At 38.3% G+C, this 23,471-nt stretch overlaps 2 protein-coding genes across 5 annotated transcripts; one reads left to right on the forward strand and one right to left on the reverse strand.

Moving 5' to 3' along the window:
- The first annotated feature begins 1,317 nt into the window (after nt 1-1,317).
- On the forward strand, nt 1,318-12,337 carry LOC128021550 (sodium-coupled neutral amino acid transporter 9). 3 transcript variants are annotated; one of them, XM_052608838.1, is made up of 15 exons: nt 1,321-1,692; nt 3,653-3,766; nt 4,119-4,248; nt 4,952-5,070; nt 5,311-5,374; nt 5,457-5,550; nt 5,948-6,118; nt 6,207-6,263; nt 6,880-7,077; nt 7,174-7,281; nt 7,721-7,827; nt 10,176-10,289; nt 10,389-10,537; nt 10,882-10,971; nt 11,108-12,337. In XM_052608838.1, exons 2-15 carry the CDS (start codon nt 3,684-3,686, stop codon nt 11,271-11,273), a joined length of 1,650 nt encoding a protein of 549 aa, XP_052464798.1. In that variant the 5' UTR covers nt 1,321-1,692; nt 3,653-3,683; the 3' UTR covers nt 11,274-12,337. The 3 variants fall into 3 exon arrangements, with proteins under 3 accessions (XP_052464800.1, XP_052464798.1, XP_052464799.1); XM_052608839.1 differs by lacking the exon at nt 1,321-1,692 and adding an exon at nt 3,396-3,418; XM_052608840.1 differs by lacking the exon at nt 5,948-6,118 and having other exon boundaries at nt 1,318-1,692.
- A 735-nt stretch (nt 12,338-13,072) lies between these two features.
- On the reverse strand, nt 13,073-21,692 carry LOC128021552 (SH2 domain-containing protein 4A-like). 2 transcript variants are annotated; one of them, XM_052608842.1, is made up of 9 exons: nt 20,805-21,692; nt 19,879-20,121; nt 19,532-19,691; nt 18,183-18,285; nt 17,934-18,084; nt 17,018-17,207; nt 15,438-15,568; nt 15,080-15,297; nt 13,073-13,554 (listed from the first exon to the last, which is right to left on the reverse strand). In XM_052608842.1, exons 2-9 carry the CDS (start codon nt 20,051-20,053, stop codon nt 13,459-13,461), a joined length of 1,224 nt encoding a protein of 407 aa, XP_052464802.1. In that variant the 5' UTR covers nt 20,054-20,121; nt 20,805-21,692; the 3' UTR covers nt 13,073-13,458. The 2 variants fall into 2 exon arrangements, with proteins under 2 accessions (XP_052464802.1, XP_052464801.1); XM_052608841.1 differs by having other exon boundaries at nt 19,879-20,136.
- Nucleotides 21,693-23,471: the final 1,779 nt, after the last annotated feature.

Raw genomic sequence — 23,471 nt, forward strand, 5'->3', positions numbered from 1 at the left:
GGCTGAAATGTTTTGAAATCACTTGAACCCTACCTGTTTGAAAAAATCCAGTCTGTGTCAGTTTGAGTCTTGGTAAAGTTTTAAATCCCTGCCACCAAGATGCTACTCTGTTGGTCACGGATTATGGAATGTGAAACATAAACCTAATAGGGGTGGTTGGATTTATTCACACACTTTAAAATATAAATCTGAAGCTTCTTTTCAGATTCTTACAGCTTTATCATAATAGGCTTTATATTAACTTATTGGAAGAAAACCCAAAGTTCTATGTGAAATCAGACATTTGAGCTAGTCAAAATGGCATAATCATTAACACCCCACGAATATTCAAATGTTAGATTGGTAGTCGAATCAGGCTCCTCGAATTGAAGCATCGATTCGTCGACTATTTGGGGTCACCCCTATGAATCTCCCAGAGACCTTTCCATGCTTCAATATGCATAACGTAATCTACATATCATTTCCATCCAAGTGACAATCAAATTTAACACAGTTAAGGGTATTTTATTTTAAGGGTATTGTAGGCTCTTTTTTTTTACAGTCTATGGGGACAATACATTAGGAAAATATGAGACATCACTATTCTAATTTATGCAATTTTCCCTAAAAGGTATATTTTAGAATGTTTACAGCATATGTTTTTTTATGAAAAAAGATGGGGCTTATTTTATTTTTATTTGCAGTGTAAATAGCTGTCTGACTCACCGCGTCAATAACAAAACATTTAAAACCTGTTTTATGGTGTTTGTCACTATTGGGAAGAGCACGGAAGGGGTTATCATTATGAACAGAGCTTCAAGAGTAGGCTATGTCATCAAACCTGTTTTATCAACGAGTTCATCATCATGTCTGTCTTTACCGTCTGTGCTCCAAAGCCATCAGATGAATCAGGTTCACATCAGTCATCATTATTCGTGCTAAAGTATTTTCTCAGAACATGCGTTTTGCTATTTAGAGCACAATTTAAAGCGAAATTGTTATATGCCAAACAATCCTGTTGTCATTTCTTGAAAATAATTTATTGAAATTTCAGAGCTCAACTTAATTATTCAGTGTCATATTTAATCTAAATGTGTATGTCAAATGTAAAACAGCCTGTCGTCAACCGTTGGTGTTAAAAGGCGGGAGCTGATTGCTGAAGCCACGCCCATCTAGCTCGCCGGTGGTGAGAAAAGCGTCAATCCACTTGTCACTCAAGTGGCCACGCCCGTAATTATGTAGAATTTTATATGATTTAAACAGATGAGTTATAAAAGTAAAAAAAAAAAATCTCGCCCTCAACATTTGCAATGAAGCCAGTCTCTAGCGGTCAGTTGACGAATTACATTTTTAGTCACTTCCTTATTGGCTTCACGAGAGAGAGCGGGAGATTGCCGCTCGGTGCATACGCAAGGTCTAGACTAGAGAGTCCGTACGGTGCGCACAATTGCGTACGCACATTTCCATGCAAATATTGTACGTACTAAACGTTTATACTTCCCAGTACAGCTTGCATGTCTTCGCCCTCTCTGGAATTATGGGTAGTGTAGTTGTTTGAAGGCTGCCTCGCCTTCCTCGAGCGTTGTGTAGTGGTGGAATCTGCACTACTAATCCCATGCGACACTGGAATAGCATGTGCCTTTTAAAAACCGAGTTTCCTTTTAAAAAAAACACTTGTTTGTCTCAGCAGTTTGTCGGCTTTTGTGTGGTTTGGTAAGTATATAATTCTAATTTCCTGTTTAGATATTTCATCTAAATACTAAAGCACTTCGAAATCTCCATGTGAAGCGTTTGTGTATCCGTGCAGATAACCACATACATGTACGAACTCTACACTTGTTTATGACCCATGTTGAGCTGATGAATGGGCTTCTGAGTTAATTTAGTGTATTCAGTAATGATCGCTTGAAGCTGTTGTTCTGGTTATTTCGTTATAGTTTGAATGAATACTTTAGCATGTTTTAAAATGATGCACATTCACATTCTTACAAGATTTCACCTGTTTATGCCATCCTGTGTAAAACATATAAACTGCAGATGTTCGTTTCCTTTTATAGAACAGAAACTGTATTATTGACACATTGTATATGAAGGATAATGACACCTGATGTCACATGACTGTCGGAAGTGCCTTCAAACAGCAGAGAGGATATTATTATACACTTCAGCTTCTCTACCTCAGTCTTTTCAAACAGTGAATTGGTTACATGCAGAAGTAAAACAATGAGTCTCAATGCTCGCTTCACAAAATGAGTTTTGTTCGTCAAAAATAACAGGAAAGACAATTTACTTTACATTGCGTGTTTACCCTTTTTCCTCTTAATCAGGATTAATCAAAGTGTTGATTAGATTTTCTGTTTCTGAGCGGCTTTGCTTCTGAGTTGAAAATGTAAATGATGTTAATTGTAATAATGAATTTGATATACTGATTTTAACATTTATTTAAAATTCAGTTGATATCAAATTTGACATACAGATGTGTGTGTATATATATTTCTTATGCTCATTAAGGCTGCATTTAATCAAAAGTACAGGAAAGAAGTCATATTGTGAAATATTAATGTGATGTAAAATAAATGCTTTCTATTTTAATATACATTAAAACCTAATTTATTCATGTGATGCGCAGCTGAATTTTCATCATTATTCTAGTCTTCAGTGTCACGTGATCTTCAGAAATCATAATAATATGGTGATTTATTATCAGTGATGGAACCTGTGATACTTTTCAGGATTCTTTGATGAATAAAAAGTTAAAAAGAAGAGTATTTATGTAAAATATAAATCTTTTCTAACAATATACACTACAGTTCAAAAGTTTGGGGTCAGTACATTTTTATTATATATTTTCTTGAAAGAAATTAAAACGTCTATTCAGCAAGGATGTGTTAAATTAAGAAGTGATAGCAAAGATTTATATTGTTAGAAAATATTTATATAAATTATGTTCTTTTTAACTTTTTATTCATCAAAGAATCCTGAAAAAAGTATCGCAGTTTCCCAAAAAGTATTTGGCAGCACAACTGTTACCAACATTGATAATTTTTTAATAAATCAGCATATTATGATGATTTCTGAAGGATCATGTGACACTTGTTACTGGAGTAATGGCTGATGGAAATTCAGCTTTGCATCACATTAATTAATTATATTTTAAAGGCTATTGAAATAGAAACCATTATTTTATATTGTAATAACATTTTGCAAGATTACGGTTTCTTTTTCTGTATTTTTGATCAAGCAAATGCAACCTTAATGAGCAGAATATTATAAGTCTTACTGACCCCAAACTTTTGACTGGTTGTGTGTGTGTGTATTTGTATATTTGTGTGTATTATCTTACACTCCAGATGATCTGGATCAGGGTAAATAAGTGTTCAGCTGGACATTTCCTCATTACTCACAGGAGAGGAATCTGCTGTTGTTTGTGTTCTCTAATGTGAAGTGGTGCTTTAGAGACCGTGTGTAACAGGTCTCATCATGTCTTATCCAGTTATTTGTATGTGCAGGGTTTAAAGTGTCATTACAAATGTAATGTTTTCCCACAGGAAATGTGTCTGTAGGTTTCATCTTCCCTGTCCGAAGAGTTGAAATATTTGGCTGTTAGTGTGTTGACTCTCTGAACAGTCTCAGATCTGGTTTGGTTTTCTTCTGTGTATGTCCATCTCCACAGGTGATGAGGGTTTAAACAAAGCACAAGCATCATGGATGAGGACACTAAACCCTTACTAGGATCAGGGCGAGCTGGGGACTATTACACCGATTCGTTGGACCCCAAGCAAAGAAGGTACTGTTTCTCTGCTGGCTTTAGTCTAACATCTTATTACCAGTATTTTAGGTGAAATTGAATTTCGTTGCCTTGTACCTTACATGTGCAATTACAATAAAGTTGAATCTAATCTAATATTTAGTTAGGAATCGTAAAGACACATGCATGCCGTATTTTAATCTTTTGAAGTGTTTCAGCTATTGCACTCTCTTTTTGGGCAAAAAATCAATTGATCAAATGTTTAACAAATATTTATGTATACAGTAATGGCTCTTTAGTCTTGTGCTGATGTGAAACATGTCTTGGATCAGCGTTCTCGTTCTGAGGTGTTTCTGAACCAGCTCGGGGTCCTGTTTGCGTTGTCTTTCAGGCCGTTTCATGTGGAGCACAGGAACATCGTGGGCGATGAGGTTCAGGAGCGTGTGTCCGCTGAAGCTGCGGCGCTGAGCAGCAGAGTACATTACTACGGCCGTCTGACCGCCTCTTCTGACCGACCTCTGGTGAGACATTGCACTGGCAAATACCACTGCATCTTTCAGATCTGCTTCTCTGTGTCTCCACAAACAAACAGCTACATATCTGCGGGTTGTTTATTAGGCCTGTTGCAATTTATTTGCATTGCATTTTATTCCAGTGCTTTTATTCCAGTGCTTGAGAATGCTTAGAATTTCACTTTTTAATTATTTATTCGTTTTCTTATTTTTGTTCACTGCATGTTATGCATGTTATCAAGTTAATGGCACAGAAAAGGAGATAAGCTACTAACACTAACTGTACAGATTTTAAGGTGTGATCACATTAGTGAAATTTATGTCCAAAAAAAAAAGTGTTTTTAAAAATGTAACAATGCATGAAGCACAGCTCATATAAAAATCGACTTCCAAACCAAGCATCGTACTCTTGGTCAGCACAGCAAACCTGTCTTATTTCACACACATTTGTGAGCAGTCTGTTGTTGTGTGTCTGTGTGTAATTGAATTAGCTGGTGGCTTTGATTTCCGTTTAGTTTTGCCTGGTTTGGTTAGTGTGTGATGCATCTCTAAATACAGATTAACATGGTCTTCAACCACAAATCCAGCTTTCCACCAGTATCTCAGGCTGTGCATCATTAGTTTGGTGACTCCAGAAGTTGAAATCTAGTCTTGTAGAATATAAAAGGTACCGTGATTTAATGTATTTGTTTATGCACCTTATGTTGGTCAGGTACCTCCAGATCATGTGATTCCTTCTCTTGATGACCTCTATATCTACAGTCCACTGGGAACAGCATTCAAAGTGCAGGGGGGCGACACTCCTGCCAAAAACCCCAGCATTGTCACCATGTAAGACCACCCTGAAAAAGGCTTTTAATGCATTGCTTCTGTACACAGAGTTACGAGGCCCTGCCACGGGACAGGTTTATCTGAGAATTACACTGCCAGAGTTATACAATGTGAAACAATTGAGCTAGAATCAGAAAACTGAACAATAGTTGCATAACAAGTGATGACAAGCAGAACAGATTTACATGGACACATTTCCTATGTGTGTGTGTGTGTGTGTCTGTGTGTGTGTGTGTGCAGCTTCGCCATATGGAACACCATGATGGGAACATCTATATTAAGTATGCCATGGGGAATAAAACAAGTACGTTAATTTTTCTTATGTGTTCCCTGTCCTCACTGCTGGCTGTTTTGAAGCTAAATCATTTTGTTTGTTCTGTTTCTAGGCTGGTTTCACTCTGGGCATCATCATTATTGTTCTCATGGGTCTGCTGACGCTCTACTGCTGCTACAGAGTATTAAAGTCCAGAGAGTCCATACGTAAGCCGAACACATGACCGCTCTCTAATAAACAGCCAGTCTTTCACTTTTTTTTGCAGCCCCAAAACACACAAGATATTGTGTTCCAGTGTAGCTCTTAGACATAAACATCTGTTATAAGAGGTTTCTACCATTCTCAGTTTAATGCACAACAGGAACCCCAGTGACAGACCTGGTACTTCTTTATGTGACTGTGTGTATAAAGTTTGTGTGATTACACAAGGTTCAGATCCTGAGTATTTGAGTTCCTGAACTCATTTTCACATAAGCTGGTCTTGATTAAACCTACTAACTGTAGATCTGTACTGGGAGTTTTAATAAACAACCTCAGGAGTTCCTGCAGTATTTACAACACAATCTGTTTCTCCATGAGGTGTTGAATCTTCTGTCTTTGCAGCGAATGTAGACACCTCAGACTGGGAGTTTCCTGATGTGTGTAAATATTACTTTGGTGGGTTTGGGAAGTGGTCGAGTCTTGTCTTCTCACTGGTGTCTCTGATCGGTGCGATGGTGGTCTACTGGGTCCTCATGTCCAACTTCCTGTTCAACACAGGAAAGTTCATCTACAGTGAGTGTTTGTTCTCCTCATGTGTTCTGCTGCACTGATGTTTTCTAGGAAGCTCTGTATAACTGCTGTGTCTCTCTGTTTCTCACAGACTATGTTCACAATGTCAACACGTCAGACACCTTTGGCACAAATGGAACAGATCGAGGTTAGTGGTCACATTGGTTTTTATTATTATTAATTAGTTAGTCCAGTGATACCCAGAGTTCAATGCTTTGAATTTTTCACTTGATTGAAGTGTGATTGGGAAGGTTCACTCAGGATATGTACAGTTTCGAGACATCTCGTGTGCGTGACTGCTTGAGTCCATCTTTTTTGCCATTTTTCTTTCTATAGAGAAGGTTTGGGAAATCCTCTTAAATTTAAAGATTCTCTTGCTAGCTACGAGGCTAATTTTGCTAAAATGGAAATCCAAAATGCCTCCTACGTATTCTCGTTGGCTATCAGATGGTCTTTATTTTATTAAGTTAGAAAAGATACGATTCTCACTCAAGAAGTGTTCAAGAAGTGTTTTGGAAGTTGTGTCCACCCAGAGCTAATTAGGACTTTTGGGCCTGGTGTGTATGGAGTAAGACTTGGTTTCTTAAGGTTGGTTTACAGCGGTCACAAACATCTTAAAGAAAATTCCAATTCCATTCTTCACAAATCTGAGTATGAAGATCACAAAAGGAAATATAAAAAAAAAAATATATATATATAAAAAATCAGTTAATTTGGTTGATAAAATGACCCTTGATTCAGATTAACAGCGTGTGTTTCTCTAGTGATATGTCCATATCCAAACCTGGATCCGGACGGAGACGGCAGCACTCTCCAGTACTCTGCGGGGGGGAACAGCACAGGAGCGGTGTTTGATCACTGGTGGAGTAAAACCAACACCATCCCGTTTTACCTCATTGTCCTGCTGCTGCCGCTGCTCAACTTCCGCTCGGCCTCCTTCTTCGCCAGGTTCACCTTCCTCGGTATGGCCTTTATTTCCCAGAGAGCTAATATGAACAGCAGCTTGTGTTTTGCTCCATTAGCTGCATCTATCATGAGGATGTCATTTATTTTCACAGGCACCTTGTCGGTGGTTTATCTCATCATCTTGGTCACATATAAAGCCATTCGACTGGGCTTTCACCTGGAGTTCCACTGGTTTGATTCATCAGAGTTTTTTGTTCCAGGTAAAGGAATATTTTCTTTTTTTTAGCATGCATTATCTTGAAATCACCTGTGAACTAAATTGAAAGGGATATTTATGGTTCTCTGTTCACTTCCTTTCACATGACTTACCCACTGAAGTGAACTTCACAAAGCTAAATGTCAAGCCACATCATAATCCTAACAGCGTTGTGTAGGCAGAGTAAAAAAAGATGCATGTAAAGTCTAAAAAAAAAACCTGTGTAACCTTTAACCCCATTTGATTCTGAATGTTGAATTCATCCAGTGATTGATGGAATAAATTGTAGGCCGTTTAAATGATGATTAAATGGTCAGTGCAAAATCAGGTACTCCATTTTAGTGAGGGGTTTTTCTTACCATGATGTCTGGAGGCAATCAAAGTCATGTGAAAGAGTGGATCTCTGTGTGACGTGTGCTTGTCTTTATCTCTGATTGAGCTAGAGTTCAGATCGCTGTGTCCTCAGCTGACTGGGGTTCTCACGCTAGCATTTTTCATTCACAACTGCATCATCACGCTAATGAAGAACAACAAACATCAGGAAAACAACGTGAGTGCTCTCATCAGTCTGTTATTACTGACTCAAACCATCACGTCTGTCCTTGTGGGATTACTTCCATATTCCACCCATTACACACAAGTTTCTTTTCTGCTTCAGGAAACTAAAACGTTTAGGGCTGCAAAAAAGACATGCTTTACTTTGTACAAAGGGAAAATGGAAATGAGTCACTTGTGGTCTAGAATGAGTGTTCAGGAAGATCAGCGAGAACCAAATTAGGAGCGCTTTTCTGTCTATGTAACGTTTTTGTGTGTGGTTTGGCAGTAGCCCTTCATTGCACAATGTCCAGTCACCGAGCAAACATAGGAATCGTTGGTTGTAACAACGTGAAGATATGAAGACATAATTACAGTGGGTACGGAAAATATTCAGACCCCCTTAAATTTTTCACTTTGTTATATTGCAGCCATTTGTTAAAATCATTTAAGTTCATTTTTTTTCCTCATTAATGTACACACAGCACCCCATATTGACAAAAAAACACAGAATTGTTGACATTTTTGCAGATTTATTAAAAAAGAAAAACTGAAATATCACATGGTCATAAGTATTCAGACCCTTTGCTCAGTATTTAGTTGAAGCACCCTTTTGATTTAATACAGCCAGGAGTCTTTTGGGGAAAGATGCAACAAGTTTTTCACTCCTGGATTTGGGGATCATCTGCCATTCCTCCTTGCAGATCCTCTCCAGTTCTGTCAGGTTGGATGGTAAGCATTGGTGGACAGCCATCCGTTCTCTCCAGAGATGCTCAATTGGGTTTAAGTCAGGGCTCTGGCTGGACCATTCAAGAACAGTCACAGAGTTGTTGTGAAGCCACTCCTTCATTATTTTAGCTGTGTGCTCAGGGTCATTGTCTTGTTGGAAGGTGAACCCAGTCTGAGGTCCTGAGCAATCTGAAGAAAGTTTCCGTCCAGGATATCCCTGTACTTGGCCGCATTCATCTTTCTCTCGATTGCATCCAGTCGTCCTGTCCCTGCGGCTGACAAACACCCCCACAGCATGATGCTTCACTGTTGGGACTGTATTGGACAGGTGATGAGCAGTGCCTGGTGTTCTCCACACACGCTTAGAATTAAGGCCAAAAAGTTCTGTCAGACCAGAGTCCTTCAAGTGTTTTTTAGCAAACTCCATGGGGGCTTTCATGTGTCTTGCACTGAGAAGAGGCTTCTGTCGGGCAACTCAGCCATAAAGCCCCAACTGATGGAGGGCTGCAGTGATGGTGACTTTCTACAGCTTTCTCTCATCTCCCGACTACATCTCTGGAGCTCAGCCACAGTGATCTTTGGGTTCATCTTTATCTCTCTCACTAAGGCTCTTCTCCCCTGATAGCTCAGTTTGGCCGGACGGCCAGCTATAGGAAGGGTTCTGCTCGTCCCAAATGTCTTCCTTTTAAGGATTATGGAGGCCACTGTGCTCTTAGGAACCTTAAGTGCAGCAGAAATGTTTTTATAACCTTAGCCAGATCTGTCACACTTCTGTCTCTGAGCTCCTCCGTCAGTTCCTTTGACCTCCTGATTCTCATCTGCTCTGACATGCACTGTGAGCTGGAAGCTCTTATACAGACAGGTGTGTGGCTCTCCTAATCACGTCCAATCAGTATAATCAAACACAGCTGGACTCAAATGAAGGTACAGAACCATCTCAAGGATGATCAGAAGGAATGGACAGCACTTGAGTTAAATATATGAGTGTCACAGCAAAGGGTCTGAATACTTAGGACCATGTGATATTTCAGTTTTTCTTTAATAAATCTGCAAAAATGTCTACAATTCTGTGTTTTTCTGTCAGTATGGGGTGCTGTGTGTGTATATTAATGAGGAAAAAATGAACTTAAATGATTTTAGCAAATGGCTGCAATATAACAAAGAGTGAAAAATGATGGGGGTCTGAATACTTTCTTTACCCACTGTAATTAGTAAGATTTATATTAGGTGAATTCTTACAAAACCTTTCCAGAACACTCTGGTCACATTTCAAAATGTTTTGGAAAGAAGAGTCTATATAAATAAAAATACGGTAAACACAGTATTACTGTAAAATATTAATATCTTCAGAGGCACATGATACTTAAGAAGTCATTCTAATGTGATGATTTGGCGCTCATGAAACATTTCTGATTATTATCAAGTTGTGCTGATTGATATTTTTGTGGGAATGTTTTCATTATATGTTTTGGTAATAGTGTAAAAGTCTTTGCTGTTATATTTGATCAATTGAACACACACTTGCTGAATAAAACACTAAAAGCAAACACTAAAAGTGGTGTTTTAGTTCTCACCATAGTTAAAGGTGAATATGTGCTGGTAGTGTAGTGAATATGTGTGGTGTTGTGTTGGCAGGTGCGGGATCTGTCTCTGGCGTACCTGCTGGTGGGGTTAACGTACCTCTATGTGGGTGTGCTGATCTTTGCTGCTTTCCCATCACCACCGCTGTCTAAAGAGTGCATTGAACCTGTAAGACCCAGCATGCATCTGTAGTATCATATCATTCTTCTAAATAAGCTGATTGAGGTGCATTCATTAACAGTGAGATACTCTCGTCCTCTATCTCAGAACTTCCTGGATAACTTCCCCAGCAGCGATGTCCTGGTTTTCTTCGCGAGGACTTGTCTTCTGTTCCAGATGACCACCGTGTATCCTCTGCTGGGGTACCTGGTGCGCGTGCAGCTCATGGGACAGCTGTTTGGGGACCATTATCCCAGGTGAGGAATAATTGATATGATAATGAGTTAAATCAGTGCTTTGTGACAAAAATCATGTTATCCCAGTTAAACCTTAAACCAGTATTAAACATATGTCTGTAAGCGCTCTCGAGTCAGTTTTTAGTGGAATTTGCTCATAAAAGTGTTGAAAATATTTGTAAAACTTACAAAAAATGTTGTATTTGGTGGTATTTACTGATTACTGGAGTTACATGGCTTTAACCAGCAGCTGTCTTCACCCAGTAGAGTTTCAATCGCTTCAAAACAGCAAATCACTTTAATTCACTGTTTGGCAAAATGATTCAGTGTTTTGTTAATTGACATTATTGTGTTTCCATTTCTAGTTTCCTTCATGTGTTTGTTCTGAACATCCTTGTTGTGGGAGCTGGAGTCCTAATGGCCAGGTTTTACCCCAACATCGGCTCCATCATCAGGTAAAGAGAGACTGTTCCTGCTTCCTTCTTTAAAACAGGAACTTGGTGTGATTATTTCTTAAACTGAGCAGAGCCTGTGTATCAGAGTAAGGATTTGCACTGAACTCTTTCCCTGCCGTTGTTGGTTTCCTCTCAGGTATTCGGGGGCCATATGTGGCTTGGCTCTGGTGTTTGTGCTTCCCTCTCTGGTCCACATGACCTCACTCAACCGCCGAGGTGAGTTACGCTGGCCCTCGGCCATCTTCCACGGCTCCCTCGTCCTCCTCGGTGTGGCCAATCTGTTCGGACAGTTCTTCAAGTAGCACCCTGTGCCTTAAAAGCGTTTACCTGATGGAAGAGTTACTCTGTGTGTTGGGAACGGTTGCTTGGGTGCTTCTCACAGGAAGGAAGTCATGGTTCTGGAAGTCCTAACTATTCATGTTCCTGTGAATTTCATTACAAGAAACTCGCTCAAAGGCACCAAATGTCTTCGTTTTTACATTTAATTAAAGCTATGCATTTATCATATTGCTTTTAACGGCTCTTATTAGTTCAAGAAAAGCTATTTCTATGGGGATTCAATCGTTCTGTTGTTTTTAAATGTATTTACATTTTCTTCAATCACTAAAATCACCATCTTTCATCAACATTTGCTTCCTCTGAATTATAAACATGCATACATTATTTTGCATGTAATGAGCAGGGTTTTTTTTTATTACTAGAACTGTACTTGAACATCAGTGAATTCTGCATTCATTCAAAATCAAGTTCTTAAATTAGGACCTTGCTAAAGAAAGTGGATACGGATTTCATTGTAGTGAAATGTAACCTGCTTACAGTAATTCATGGATACATAAAGGGAAACAAACGTCTGTTTTTTTTGGTTTCAAGTCACGTTTTGGATGACTGTTACTGATACTGAGTCTTTGAGTGTGCGGAGGCATTCTGTGTGAGTTCATGTCACTTTATGAAATATGTGCACATCAAAAAGGGAAACTGCACACTTTTGTGAGATTCCAAAGCTCGAGTCACTTTCAAGTATTTCTACATTTGTCAATTTATGTCTTGTTAATTTTTCAACAATTAAATTTAAGTGACCTCTTTAGAATTTTCTTTAAAAATAATGCATTTTACAGCATAAAGCTCACAATATCTTAATTAAAACCTACAAAACTCAAATAAAGTGTTGTTTGCAATGTAGTGTTTCCTTTATGATTTCCACTCATTAAAAACCTGATGAAAGTTTACGGAAAATGTTTTAATATCACAACCAAGCATTTTTTTTATTTTTTATAAAGTGTCAGAAGAAAAAAAACTACATGCTTCCAAGACTGTTTTCAAATGTATTTTGTGATTAAAAAGAATAAACTTTGTTATTGTCTGTTTATGAATGATTTATTTTAATTACCAGCTTGTTTGTATAGAATAAAATGAAGAGTGCACTTGTCATATCGGTTTCTGAAATAAAAAGGAATTTGTCCAAAAAAAAAAAAAAAGACTTTTCAGTTTCACTTCATCAGTAACACTTTATTTTGAGGTGTCCTTGTTACACGCTACTATAATAACAATTAATTATGCATAATAACATGAAAGTAACCCCAATCAAACCCGAAGTAATCCTAGCCCTATAGTAAGTACATGTAGTTGATTAATATTACTCCGTACTTAAATGTATAATTGCACTGTAAGAAGAACTACTTAAAATAAAGTGTAACCCACTTCATCTTTTTTGAGTTTCATCTTTTCTGTTACACAAAGGAACAGGCTAGTGTTTTGGGTTGGAAGTTTTTAATGTTAGATTTAAATAGGTGTGCTTATGAAATCTGGCAATGCCTATAAAAATAATCACAGAGATGTTGGTTTGCAGTTATCTGTGTTCGTGTAAAGCCCAATTTATACTTCTGTGTTGAACCTACGCTGTAAGATATGTGAGTACACCGTAGCCTGACGTGCACTTCTCCAAAAACCTAACAGTGCATCTAATCTACGTGGACCACAAGTGCTTGTGATTGGTCTGCTAGAACCCCTCCCTCCATATGTACTTGAGTTTTGTGTGTGTTTACGTGCACTTAAATGTATTTGAATGTTACACCCTCTTATATACAATAAAACAAAGCAAGAACAAGGTTCTTATCATTTATTAATTACATAGCATTATACATCACTAGTTGTCCTCGACCAACTGTGTTTATCTGCCCTGGTACAAGTCCTTGTGGAGATGGAAAGAATCCCTTCTCCTGTTCCGTGTTGTCTCTTTTTGTAGTTTTAAATAATGATTTGATATTTATCTGTCGCTGTCACAGCTTTAATGCTTCTCCGACGAGCCGTTTCCTCTTTGGGCTTCTGTCGTGGTTCTGCAGGTTACACCAGTGTGGACACTGAAGACTAGCGTTTGCATGTGTACTGCCACCGACGCAGAAGTATAAATGAAAACTGATGCGTAGGTCCAACTCAGAAGTATATATCAGCCTTAAGACACAGCTTCTCCACTCTTCTGTTGGTTGGCGTTCAGATGAAGAGCTCTGCATAATCTGGTGCGGCTGCTTTCTGTCCACACGCGCGCCGCAGATACTCCTCCGCTCCAGACGAGCTCAGAGGCTCTGCCTAGTGCCACACAATACAGAGTTACACAAGGGTTAAAACTGCCATCACCACACACACACGTACACCCTCTCAATCCAACCCAAACACAACCTACTCTGATGACTGCTGCACATATCCACCGTTTTCTTACGTCTCATGATGCTTTGTGTCAATTATGGTAGTAACTTCTGTTAAAATTTATGTAATCAGTGAAATTGTAATAATAATAAGCATTTTCAAAAAGAAAACTGTGTGCAATGAGGTACAACAGACTGTTAATAACCTATAGACTGTATAAACGTTACCCGTAGGCTTCTGAAGGGTGTTTTTGAAGCTGAAAGTGGGCGGAGCCGGCCGTCGCCATTTTGGCAGCATGTCATTGTGCGTTACTCCTGGATAATTGGAAATGGACATATTTTCTGAAACGACGCCCACCTAGCGCGACACAGCAGTGACCACAGCTGCAATCCACCTGTCACTCAAGTGGCCACGCCCTTAATTATGCAGAACTTTAAGGCTTAATATAATTTAAACGAATGAGACGTTCCCTTTTGAGAGGTTCCCTGGCGTTGCGTACAGAGTAGGCGGATAGCTTTGGAGAACATGTGAAGTCATGCTGTGTGAAGCTCTTGGAAGGCATCAGGACTTGGGTATAAGCTTGGCCTGAACCACTCATCTGAAAGGCCACAGGCAGGCTCTTCCGGAGCCGACCAAGCTAAGGCGAGATCCTCCACAGCCTTGGTGAGACTGCAGATCAGCTTGCTGTCCATGCTGGGTTGTGTTGGTGTAGATGAAGGGAGGGTGTCAGAAGCTTTCAAAGCAGGGTGAGACTCATGATCTCACAGTGAGAGCATTCAGTCCAAATGAGTGCAGTTTCAGACTTCTGCATCAGAGTAAACAGGACTTCCCCATAAGCGTATTAAACACAATGGGAGAGACCCTTCGATAGGGAATAATCAGTTCATGAAAGTAAACACATAAGGACACTTGCGCATTTATTTATGTGTATTTTTTGTATGTAAATCTGGTCACACATGTGAACAATATATATATATATATATTTTTTGGGATGTGCACACCTGAAGAAATAAAATCCAGAAGCCCAATGTACCTGACAGGACCTGTGACAGGCCAAACAGGAATCTCCCGTATTTTATCATTCTATTACCCCGTTTAAATATTTTCCTGTATTTCTCTCATATTTTTAATCTTTCTATAAAAGATCCCACTGTGCGTATTTGATATGTTTCCTTCCTACGCCTCCTGTTAAACTCCCTTAATTTGTATGGTCCAAACCTCATTATATGAATAATCACCCCAACAAATGCCAAGGTTCTCAGTTGCCAGATCTTGTATGAAACACATACTAATTTCAATCCATTTGTCCCCTCAACTTTGGAACCTACAACAGTGATGAGTACCACAGGAAGGAAATGATCTCTAGTAAAAATGGGACGGGAGGAGAAGACTCGGGGTTGTGAAAAACAAACAAAAACGAATGCAAATGTAGCCTGTGCGGAGCAGTGAGTGATGTATAGTACATTACCTGATGATATTCCAGCAGTTCAGTGAGCGAGCTGAATCTGATCTGGTCTCCCAGCAGCATGTAGCAGCTCTCTGAAGCATCGATCAGCAGGTGCTTGACTCCCTCACTGGATCGGTAGGAAAGCACATATCCAAAGATCCTCTCGCTAACACGCACCAGGAAGTCCCCAGGCTCTCCCTCGCTCAACAGAGCCTCTGCCTGTTCACGAGATATTATACCTGCAGGGAACACGAGATTATGTGAATGACAGGAAATCCAACAGCATTCTGACACTCAATCTTAATGCTGTATGAATGCAGATGGCAGCAGTGTGTAACCTCTAGAAGTTGAGGTCTAGATTTATACGGTAAGTTCTCACCGTGAAACCAGGATGCGATCCGGCTTTGGTCGCGCTGGAATCCTGCTCTGAGCGGCAACTGTTCCTCCTTAAACCAGCGAATAATATGATCTCGGCAAGAAGTTGTCACTGAGCGCCGCATGCCACCCTTCCTGCCAATGAGAACACGAGATGTTAATTACTCTCATATCCTGGATCATCAACCACCATGCAAGACATCACCACCCCACAACAGAAACATCTTTAAATGTATGTAACAGAATGTAAATCTTTGCACAACAGATAATGGTTTGAGGGGAATTCCTTGTCAAAATACGTAACTGCACAAACCGCACAAGTGACATTCCTGAGATGAATAAGACGCCTGAATGAAAAGATGTGACACAGCTGTGATCAATAAATCATCATTAAGAGAGACCGGTGACATTCCAGTCTTCCCAGTGTCTCTGCATAACTTCCTGATTACTGACTATTAATCACTGATAAATAAATCATATTATACAGGTTATTATATTTATATCAAACAGAGGAGGGTAAAAAAAGATAGGTCAAAGTACAATATTTTCCATAACAATAATGTTACCAGTATTCTCATTTTAAGATTAACATTTGAGATGCATGCATTTTTTTTTTTTTTTGAAAAAGCAGGTTAATCAGTATTCAGAGAAAAGCTGAATAATTATTCATTTCCACAGTACATTAAGCTCAATTTCTGTTCCACTAAAATCCAAACTTAGAACAATTTACCACAGTTTCAAATGAATACACTACTGAATCTGATAATATCTGTCATTTTATTGATTGAAAGAAATTAATGCTTTTATTTATAAAGGACACGTTAGATTAATCAAAGTTGACAGTAAAGACATTTAGAATCTTACAAAAGATTTCTATTTCAAATAAATGTTCTATAGAATTTTCTATTCATCAAAAAAAACTTGCTTTTAAATGTTTTTCACATTTTTTGATCAAATAAATGCAGCCGTGGTAACTAAGAAAATCTTGGGGTCCTCACATTTTTGAATGATGGTGTCTGTACTAAACATAAATGGCTGCTACATCACATCTCGACCCGGATAATCCCATATTGACGGGTCTCCGCTCATTCCCACCAATCACTGGTGTAATGTAAACCCAAATTCAATGGTTGTTTTGTTTGAATAAGCCAACTAACAATCAACATTATGTGTCATTTAGACTTCTTGTTCACAACATACACACCATGTCCAAATGAAATGAAAATGATTTTTTGGAGGGAAGAGGACGTTTCCATACAAACATTAAAGCAAATGAACGTATATTAATACACAGATGGCTGAGAGCACCATTAGAGTCCCATGACCTACATTTGGGCTTTGATGCACCTTCTGTGAGGTGTTAGCAAGAACATGAATGAGCACGAGTAAGCTTCAATTACGGTTAATATTCAGAACAAAAGAACAGCAAGAGCAAGCCTTTCCAGTATTTCCGCATTAGAATAGCAGCTGTTCACAGAATATGCTGATTAACATCAATAAATGAATGTTGACATGTAAACGTCTTCAGAGTAAAGGCTTACTCATATATTTTGGGGAAATGTGACACATTATCACATGACTCACCGGCTGATAGCACTGCTGCTGTTTCTGGGTTTGGGTTTGGGTGGAGTGGTTAAATTGGTGCTTCCGAAGGCCTTTGTCATGGCCTCTACCCGTCCTCTTTCTAGAGCTTTAACTGAGCGTCTGCGGTGGTCCTCAATAGTCTGCTTGGCCAGAGATCGTCTGCGCATGTCTGCAGCTTTTGACTTCTGCACTGGAACCACATATGCAAAATCACACGGGTTATTCCTGTTATCAATGCATGACTGAGACAATAACAGCACAAACAGAACCACAGAGAGCTAATACCCTTTCTCAGACAAGATCTGTCATGTGTTAGTTTCTGTGTGTCATTCTCAGTATTATCAGTGATGATTTTCAGTATTGTTAGTGTAATGGAGAAAAACTTTAGGTCACACTTTATTTTTAAGGTCTGTCTGTGTAGATTCAGCACTAAATATATAATTTTTAACATTCAATTCTCACTACTAACTAACTATTAGCTATGTATTTTGCCTCAATAATCTCCTAATTATCTGCTTAATAGTTAGTAAGGTAGTTGTGATTGTGACGTTTAGGTATGGGGTGTGATTAAGGGATCATGCAGTCATGCAGAAATATGTGCTTTATAATAAACAGCCAATAAGCTAGTAATATACAAGCTAGTTAAGAGTCAGAACCAGTCCTTAAAATATAGTGTTACCCAATAGTATATTAATATTAAAGATTTACTGTATGCATAATTTCAGTTAAAAATGGTATGCATTTTATTTTTTAAAATGTGATACAATAAAACATGCTTTCTGCCTTAAGAACATGTTTCTGTGAGATTCACTCTCTTTCCCGTAAACACTGTGGATGCATACCATAAACAGTGCTTATGTTCTAGATAAGTAATTGAGGAAATGGTTTGTAGTGTAGATTGTATGGTTTTCTGTACATGTGTTCTTCCACTCCTTGTCCTCCTCCTCCTCTGGAGTGTGTTTACTGCTCTGCACCTCCTTCAGACTGATGTAAATCTGCTGCTTCCTCTCCTGCTCCAGCCTCCTCAGCTCCTCCTCGGCCTTACGCCTCTCCTCCAGCTCCAGTGTCTGACAAACAACAAGCCTCCAGGTCAGGACAGACCCAGAAGATCTGCTTCTTCATTTGTTTAAAGTGAAAGTGGGGGGAGTTTGTGTGGTGACAGTACCTTGAGTTCCTCCTCCGCTCTCCTCCGCTGGACCTCCTGCTCTGACAACACAACCTGCTCCAGGCCAGAAAAACGCTTCTCCAGCTCGGCCTCTTTCATAGCCCTGTACATTCAGAAGTGAAGAGAACACTTGCATAGGTCACAAGAGTTTTTGGCGATCATTAATGATTCACAGAACTGAACAGGAAACAGTTGCTATGAGGGAAACCATGCATGTCAGTGAGAACAATCATAACAATAAGAGGTAAATTCCTTGAAGACATAAGTGCACGTTCATACACAGCAAAACAGACATTCCTTGTGCTTACTGTCTTGTGCATACTCTTTAAAAAAGGTATGTGAGGAGAAGCCAGACAAGCCTTTTTGTTTTCCATGATGTATTTTTCATGGCATAGAATTCAGGTCGCTATTAATCTGTGTTGGATTTAAGCTGGTATTTCATATCGTGTTAGTTTAATGTTGCACATAGTCTCTACACAGAAGTCCTTTAGTTCGGTGCAGTTATCTGAACACATTGCATCATGGAAGTACCTGCCATTTGGTTTGTTTGCACTGATATACACCCAAGCAGGCACTGATTATTATAATTTTACATCAGAAATGCCTGTAAAACCAGAAACAAATATTCATTTTAACTTCTGTCCAGTATTCCCATTGAAAAGAACAAGTGCATGAGGAGGAAGTGGTTTCAACAGGAACACAGCATTAGCACACAAACCCCGATGACATCACTCCATTAAACTGGTGAAATACTGAACTGGTGTTGACTGAGTGGATTACTGTGAGGTTTATGACATGCAATACATTTTCAGAGTTAAAGAACAATTACAATAGAACAGAAACACAAGAGAATATAATAGAAATCTTGCCTTAACCGACTGAAATACGTTTTGAGTTAAAGCACTAAAATTAACAACTGGAAAGAAAAAAAATGATATAAACAGAACTTAAAAATGGTAATATTAAAATAATAATCAAATATTTAGTGCCTTGCACACCTGAATCAATCATGGGTGCATTAGATTTAAATGAGCAAAATTTCAATCAAAATTTCTGTAATGACTCAAACTTGATTGGTGTGTGGGACTAATAAAAAATGACAAGATTAGTCAAAATTGATTATATATAATACTGATTTACAATGATGTTTGTTCTTAGATTCTCATGATCTTTTCTGCGGTATTACATAAAAAAAATAAAAATAAAATGCATTGCATTTTCCATTTAAATCTGCATTAAAGGCAGTGCTATACATTATATCATTATGTATAGCTACTCTATAGCTTAAATGATATATAATCGTGATTGCATGACATTAAAGGAGACTGTGAGTGTGAGTGGTGTTTTACCGGAGCTCCTCGGCCTCTCTCTGAGCCTGCAGCGCTGCTCTCTCGCCCATGATCTCGTCACAGATTTGATCGTAGGGTTTGTCCTCAGGATGTTCTCCCATCACCCAAACCCACACATCCTCATCCAGACCCTTCATCCACGACACAGTCTTTCCTGAAACTGCACAACATGCCTAATAAATACCTGACTAGATTTCTATAGCACAAAGCTGTCTCTTTGACTTCGTCTCTCTGAGGCTTCAAGAAGAAGTTTAGTGAAATCCAGAAATCCATATATTTCTGGATATATATATGACAGAGCCTCTGCCCAGTACATTCACATCTTAATGACAGTCAAGATTAAACACCTTTTTTGGCTTTGACACGTGCAGCTTCCTCCTTCTCCAGCTGCGCCTCTCTTTCTCTCCATCTGCGGATCTGTTCTTCTCTCATCTTAAAGAACAGAATCTGTTTCTGTTCCTCGTTCAGCTCGGCCAGCAGCTCGGGCTGGATGAACATGTCAGACAATATCTGCTGCAGCATCTTCACGCCTCGGGAGCCGAGCTCAACACCTGCAGCTCAACGGGATGTCCCTCTCGGTCTCTGTGGGTCTGGTGAAAACACAACTGTTTATGATACAAAAGAAGGAACACAAAAGAAGATATTTAAGGTTTGGTTACCATTGACTTACACGGTATGGACCAACAACAACATTCAACGACATTTCTCAAAATATCTTTTTCTTATGCTCCACAGACACATTATAGGTCACACTTTATTTTAGGGTCCAGTTCTCACTATTAAATAACCATTAACTATGACTTTTGCCTCAATTAACTCCTTATTTGCTGCTTATTAATAGTTTATAAGGTAGTTAAGTTTAGGGTATTGGGTAGGATTATGGATGTCATGCATTATATGTACTTTATAAGCACTAATAAACAGCCAATATGTTAATAATAGACATGCTAATAAGCAACTAGCTATAAGTGTGAATTGGACCCTATACTAAAGTGTTACCCAATATTATAAGTCAGAATGATGTTTTTTTTTTTTTTTTTGGTGACTATTCATGTTTCATTTATTACTACTCTATTTATAATTACTTGACTAAAAAAAAACACTTACCACAGAAGTTATTAAAGTACAGAATAACACATTTACTGTTACATATTTGAAAGAATCTGATCAGTCTGATCTGATCGGTACAGTCAATATATAAATGTAAACAAGGAACGGGAAGCAGGACAAATAGCCGTCACACACACACACACACACACACACACACACTCACCGCTGGAGGTAAAGGCTTCACACACTCATTTCTCTCGCGAGGATCAGTGCATCATCACATCAGTGGTGTGTCTATAACGAATCCAGATGAAGCTTTGCTGAGAATACAGCTTGATTTCTGTCAGAAAGCCTGAGTGAACACCTGAACCCTGTCCAGAAAGGTACATGTCGAGTGAAATCTGTGGTCATGACTCATGTACACACCCTTACATTCTTCCAGCCCAGACTGAGATCCTCCTCCTCACTGCTGTGTGTGTGTGTGTGTGTGTGTGTGTGTGTGTGAAAGACTCATTCAGCTGCGCGAGAGCCGCCTCATGCACCGTGCACGCGCGTGTGATGAACCAGACCTGCGCAGGGAACACTTCAAGCTGAACACAATTTGTCTAATCCGACCCTGAAATTCTGAGAGATTAAGATAAGAAGAAAAAACAGGAAAGAGGATAAAATTAATAAATAGTGCGCGGCCATGTCCCACACATCTCTCTCTCTCTCTCTCTCTATATTTTTTTTTACAACATTGAATAACAGACTCAGACTTTGAAGTGTCTTGATTTGTGTAAGTTATGACAAACAACGTGCACTAGGAGGTGCACTTGTTACAAAACCGCCACCGAAACCAATATTGTTCTGCACATGGGCTCATATTTCTTGCTGTGTGCCATAAAGGTGCAATTTCCTAAAATTATAATCATACAGACGACACACACACATACATGGGTCAAAGACGAAAAGAGTGTTTCAAGCATAAAAAAACTTTGTAATATAGCTTTAAAATAGTTTTTCCCCATACTTAAGAATGTGTCCTGTTTAACTTTATATTTTTCTGAAAAAATGCATTTTATTTTTACCATGATTTACAGAAGACTGCGACTAATGCCTTTCAGTGTAACAATGCTTATATACCAAAAAAATCTTGTTTAAACATGGTTTGTTTGATTGCATATTAAAGAACTATATTCAAGCATCACAGTGCAGCCCTCAAATACAAATTAAAATATCTTTATAGTATGCCAATGTCCTTTAAACCACTAGGTTTTACCTGTTTGTCAGCAAGAGGTTTTTGTATGGAAGTGAAAGTCACTTCAAATTGAATAAAATTTTGTATGATCACATATTCTTTTTTTTGTATTTTGATATGTGCAAGACAGAATAAGTATATTGTTTCATTAACTGATGCTCCCATGCAATGCTTACTTAGCTTGTTACTTTGTTTCTGACTTGCTCTGACCCAAAAATTGCTGCTTGCAGTCATATTAATTAACACTTTCTGTTTGCCAGCACACATGACATTATCAGGACGAGTATTTGGGAGGAGAATCCCCTCAAATGATCTCCATTAAACTTAACATACTCAATATAATATAATATAATGACTATCAGTTTTTATATGATTTCAGAATGGCTTCTTGGCTTTTTTTTTTTTTTTTTTCGGGACAAAAGTCCCCTGGTTATTCAAAAACTTAAATAATAATAATAATAATAGGACTTTTTAATATAACACAGCCAACACTTATTTAAAAATGCCAAGACAACAAATGTATTTTTAACTTGGTAATTTATATGTTTATTTAAAGATGTAATGGTAAAATCAAAGGACCATTACACTGAATCACAATTTTACACTTTGGAGCATTATTTCCCCCATGACATTTTATTTTCACCAAAATTAGTTGAAATATGAAAGCAGACTCTTTACTTGTATTTAATATGTATTTTTATGTATATAAAATTACTTAAAAATATTATTACACCAGTACATCAAATCTTCCATTGTGTTATAATTGAAACAAATTGATAAAAAAAATAAATAAAAAAAATTCAGTAAATATGTTTAAAAGAGCTACTCATTGCCCTCTGACACTGTAGGGGGGGAGAGCTATTCTCATTTCTTATGGGATGATGAAATCAAGTCATTTACCAGTATAAGTACATTTACCAGTTATTACAAGGACAAACAATCCAAAATCTAAAAAAGTGTTTAAGAAGTTCACAACAAATAAAGCAAAATATAAAAAACTCATTATTATTATACATTATTGAATATATTTCAGAATTCACTGGTCCTGTGAAGTGAAGGGTTTTTCACATTTTTTCAAGAATTGACTTTTTAGTCATTTGAATGTTTTCATTATTAACAGTTTTGTTCAAGATACTATTTACAAAAAATTCAACAAGCTAGAAATTATATAGGCTACAGCTTATGTTTTAATCTTTTTTTTTTTTTTTGAAAATTTGAGCAAGCTTGAAAACTTGACAAATCAGCAGAATTTGCAACAACAATGTAGAATACATCACTGAAATTGAAAGTTTGCATGGCATTAAAATACATATACAAGATCAACAGTAAGCAGCTCTCCTATCCGTATTTTGCCATTATTAAAGACCGATTACAGGAGGATACAACCCAATTGTTAGTACCGTCGGTAAATGCTATTCCAGACTGCACATTGCAATCCTATGGCAGGGCATTTGTGAATGACAGCGACACTAAATCGCCTAATGACCCGTTTTTTTTGGCTGGGCATTCACGAGAACGTGTGCGCATCTTGTCGTGAATGTCAGTTGGTAAACCCACCGGCCACACCAAAAGCGCCATTGCGCCCTCTTCCTCTAGTGCAGGTCCCGGTCGGACATCGGCACGCGGACATCGGTTTGCGCTAGTCATAGT

This window comes from Carassius gibelio, chromosome A10 (assembly GCF_023724105.1).
Source record: "Carassius gibelio isolate Cgi1373 ecotype wild population from Czech Republic chromosome A10, carGib1.2-hapl.c, whole genome shotgun sequence".
Taxonomy (NCBI): domain Eukaryota; kingdom Metazoa; phylum Chordata; class Actinopteri; order Cypriniformes; family Cyprinidae; genus Carassius; species Carassius gibelio.

What these genes read in the sequence shown, in the direction of transcription:
- LOC128021550 (XM_052608838.1), top strand. Translation starts at nt 3,684, where the DNA reads ATGGATGAGGACACTAAACCCTTACTAGGATCAGGGCGAGCTGGGGAC. An exon ending in TGCCATGGGGAATAAAACAA is followed by an intron (nt 5,375 to 5,456) that starts GTACGTTAATTT and finishes TTCTGTTTCTAG; the next exon opens with GCTGGTTTCACTCTGGGCAT. An exon ending in TTTGGGGACCATTATCCCAG is followed by an intron (nt 10,538 to 10,881) that starts GTGAGGAATAAT and finishes TTCCATTTCTAG; the next exon opens with TTTCCTTCATGTGTTTGTTC.
- LOC128021552 (XM_052608842.1), bottom strand. Translation starts at nt 20,053, where the DNA reads ATGCTGCAGCAGATATTGTCTGACATGTTCATCCAGCCCGAGCTGCTG. An exon ending in AGAGAGGCCGAGGAGCTCCG is followed by an intron (nt 18,286 to 19,531) that starts GTAAAACACCAC and finishes CTGAATGTACAG; the next exon opens with GGCTATGAAAGAGGCCGAGC. An exon ending in GATCGCATCCTGGTTTCACG is followed by an intron (nt 15,298 to 15,437) that starts GTGAGAACTTAC and finishes TGTTCCCTGCAG; the next exon opens with GTATAATATCTCGTGAACAG.